Source organism: Cuculus canorus, chromosome Z, assembly GCF_017976375.1.
Source record: "Cuculus canorus isolate bCucCan1 chromosome Z, bCucCan1.pri, whole genome shotgun sequence".
NCBI classification, from domain to species: domain Eukaryota; kingdom Metazoa; phylum Chordata; class Aves; order Cuculiformes; family Cuculidae; genus Cuculus; species Cuculus canorus.
In genome coordinates, this window is record NC_071441.1 from 35,962,608 (window position 1) to 35,966,698 (window position 4,091).

Consider the following 4,091-nt stretch of genomic DNA (forward strand, 5'->3'; position numbering starts at 1 on the left):
CTCACAGAGAAGGGTTGCATTCTGGAATCTCTGGAGTGACAGATCTTCCTAATGAAAAAAGTGAAAGCACTTAGAAGAAGCAGGTGGTCTACTGAAGATGAAAAATTGATCAGAAGTCTGACTTACAGTGAAACAAAATATTGTACAGGAATTTTTCAAGCAGACCCATTCAGAAAGAGGAGTCGTAGTAGATTGGCACATAGGTTGCATGTGAAGTATCTCTTTGGAGAGAACAGAGGGAGTAAGAGATAAAATATAAGAAAACTCCAGAAACGCCAAATTTCCGTTGATTTTCATGGGAGAAGGATCAATCTGTAAAACGTGATTAATCATGCAATTTTATTCTTGGAGAATTTTAGTGTAGAGTTAAAGAAAAAAGTATTTTGCTCTTTAATCTATCTTCCTGCACCTTTTTCTTCAAAGGTTCGCACAAAAGATCGTGTCTTCAACAGTATAAGTCATCTCATCAATCATCACCTTGACAATAATTTGCCGATAGTTTCTTCTGGGAGTGAACTTTGCCTGCAGCAGCCTGCTGAGAGGAAACACTGACTCCAGATAGTTGTTTCAGTTTTTGTAATTTGCAAGCTGTAACTGGTGGAAATTGCAGATATGAAAAATACAGTGTACATGAAAAAAAAAGCATTTTCACATATATTTCACCAGTATGTTTTCTTTAGGTTTAAGAAGCCCCATTTCACATGGTACACTTGAAAATTCTCAATGCTTTATGTAGACATGAAGTCACAGCAGAAGGCTTTCTTAAAAAGTAATTTCAATAAAATAGTTCAGATTCTGTAATGTGAATATTTATAGTGTATATATGCACATTATATATAAAAATACAGTATATATTTATATTTTTCAAGCCAGTCTATTGATGGTGTAGAACCATCTTCTATGCCATGTGTTTTTACCAGAAAAAAAATTGCCAATTGTGATTGTCCAGATAAAAATAGAATTCAGGAGTCTCAATTTCTTGAGAAAATGAATATTGGGAATCCTACTTCTGATTATACCTAAGAAGCACAACTATGGGGATTACAAATGGATTGCACTGGTTAACCATGGAAGGAATCTGAATTCAAAAGCTAGTATACCAACTTGGAAATTTAGCATAAAATTATTTTTAAAGCATTATTTAGTGTCACTGATGTCAAGAGCATTTTCTCTTTCTGATGTCAAGTTTGAATTCTGATATGATGCTGCTCAAAATATTTGTATCTTGCTTTAACAATGATTTGACGTGATCTCTGTGTGTATAAGGTGTGTGAATTTGATTTTTCTAATAATAATGTAACAATACTCTGTAATTTTAACTTATTAATTTGAGCACTAAGGTTATTTATAAATAGTTCTCTGCTTATGGCGAAGGTGTCTTTGACTAGAAGTCTCCAATGAGATGTTATGTTCTGGTTAGATCTGTTGTAATAAAGTGTTTAATAGGTTTAATTCAAGACGTATGGTTGGTCAAAGACATATCTGAAAAATCTTTTCTTCTTATAAACAGTGAAAACTATCATGAGTCTGTGATCAGTTTTGCAAATGATATAATTTGCATTTACCTACCAAAGCATAACTTCACTTTGGCTTTCAGCAAGTGATCGGTATTACAAATATACTGCTTTTCTCTCAATATCAAGTTGAAAAATACACATGCACTAAAAATGCATTTCTGGCAGACATGTCCTTGGCTTTTGGTTCTGGGAAAAGTTTAAAGAACATTTGTACTATTCAAATACAAGCACTATATTAGGTTATTTTCCTATTTTATCAACTTATCAAGTCTCGAATTCAATAGACAACAGTTCCTATAAAGGCAAAATTTGTGCTACAGTCAGGATTTAGCCTTCAGCATTCCAAGGTCAGCACCAGTATCTCAAATCAACTCTTCTGACTTCATTCATAAAGGCTAAGACTCATCAGGATGAATCTAGGCTCAGCACCTTCCTACCCTGAAGCAGTCAACACTTAAATGTACTTAGATTTGGATTTAGAATTTTGCTATATTTGAATATTTGTCAAATTACAACTAAACTGACTGAAGGATTCACTTAGAATCCACTCAGATAGGATTATCATATTAAAATTTGGAATGAATTTTCTTGAAACTTCTGATGTGAAATATGGTAAAATTGCATCTCGGGTAGTTTGGTTTTGGTTGATATCAAGAATGAAAATGATTGAGGCATCTAAGACTAATCATGTGATCCATACAATAAAAATACGCTTGATTTGTAATCAAGACATTCAGAAACAAACTAAGGACTGTAGTGAACTAAATGCTTCTGATTAATTTTATTGCAGATAGTTATTAGTTGATATTTCTAAGTCTCATTAGGAGCAGAAAGCAAAGCAAAGAAATTAAATGTTGCATTGCAACACAAATTAGTATGACACTGATGTTAGTGGAATTCTTAAAATTTATTTTGTTCTGTTACCAGGTTGGAAAATGCAAGGGAAGGTGAGGAGATCTTATATCCCAAAGCAGCACCCAACAAATGACTTTATTTAAGAGCATTCATGTCTCACCATATTCCAGCTTGAAGTATCTCATTTGCCACCTTTTTTGTCATATAACACTTGTCATTCCATGCTCCCACCTCCCTACAGCCATGTCCTAGAAACCTTTTAGTGTGATATCACTAACAAAAGAAGGCCTCTTTTGTATTTCAGATGTTGTATATCACTTCAGTAAGAGCCAGGTGCCTAACTCATTTAGGTGTCTTGAAAAATTCCACCTGCTACCTATGTCTGTTTTAGATTCCCGAATATCTTGTCAGTGTACGTCTGGAAACATATGACAAGGTATAAATATATCAATGAAGCCACTAAGTATACACTGAAATAAGCATATAAAATGTTTTACTGTTGTCCTGGCTGTAGCTTTAAGAACTTAGCAGCTACTGAGCTACATGTGCTGAAAATTAAAAGAGGTGGCAAGGAGAAACAAAATGAGACAGCTTGACAGAAATATTAAATTCCCCAGACTACATTTCACAAACTCAGTCTTCAGGAAAATGTGGCTATTTTAAGCTGTTCCATAAGCACAGCCAACTTGCCCAGCTCAGCATGTTCGTTGGTGATACAAAGGCTACACGTGGCTTGTTCAGATGCAGTTTGATCCTAAGTAATGGTTGTACCTTTGGGCTGCAACAGTGCCCTGCTGCCACAATGAGCCAGGAGATCCTGTCTGGCCAGGTGTGATGATCCAGAGGCTTTTCTAAGTCACTGGGAACCAAATGATCTCAAAGCTGTCAGAAGGAAGGGTGTTTGGGCCAGTCAATGCTCCTTTTGTAGATCCTGCCATTGTGTTTTGTCACTGTTGTTCTGGTAGATTTGGCTTTCCCTTGTATGAAAATGGTGTAAAAAGTGTATAGTCATCTGGACAGCAGTTCCAAACCTGCTGTCGTTAGAATCAAAGACCATTTTAAACTCAGCTCAGGAAGACTGAATTAAACCCTGCCTATCACAGGAGGGTTGGAACTAGATGATCTCTAGGGTCCCTTCTAACCCAAACTATACTATGATTCTATGATCCTATGATCCTATGATTCTCCTAGAGAGGCAAAGCTTATTTCTGCAAGGAGTCAACACTGCTAGCGATTTAAGAGATGTAGAAGTCATAAGATGGACTCAAAAGCTGTACAATTGGCTGAAAACCAGACTCCTGAGAGCATAATTATTTGAGCATTTTAATGGTTGCCTTTGGTTTTGCGTTCCCTTGCCTTCTGTTTTTTTTTTCATCTTTTATGTACTCCCAAGAGCTAGACACTTACTGGTGATAATTCAGTACCATGACTTCAAGAATTGAGATTTTACTGAAAAAACAAACACACTAGACTCAATAGAAATCAGTGAGATTAGACAATATTATACCCTTTGATATTTTCCCAGGAGACAGCTGAGAAGTCGGAACTGAAACTGCAAATATCTTGCAAGACTCTCTCCATAGATTTTGACTCCTACCTGATTATCAGTTTTGATGCAATTAGGTGAACTATCAGCAATGCAAATGCATTTGATTCCTTTAAACAAACAACTTTAAAAGGAGAACCAAATGCTTCTGCTTTTTTTTTTTTTTTTTTCCA

The 4,091-nt window shown here is 35.5% G+C and overlaps 1 protein-coding gene across 2 annotated transcripts in view; it reads left to right on the forward strand.

The window, feature by feature from the left end:
* Positions 1-3,906, forward strand: part of SHC3 (SHC adaptor protein 3) — a 66,172-nt gene extending 62,266 nt beyond the window's left edge. For both annotated transcript variants that reach the window (XM_009566361.2, XM_054053878.1), the window contains exon 16: positions 424-3,906. In XM_009566361.2, the coding sequence (XP_009564656.1) occupies positions 424-552 (129 nt within the window). In that variant the 3' untranslated portion in view covers positions 553-3,906. The remainder of the gene's footprint in view (positions 1-423) is intronic.
* The last annotated feature ends 185 nt before the right edge of the window (positions 3,907-4,091 follow it).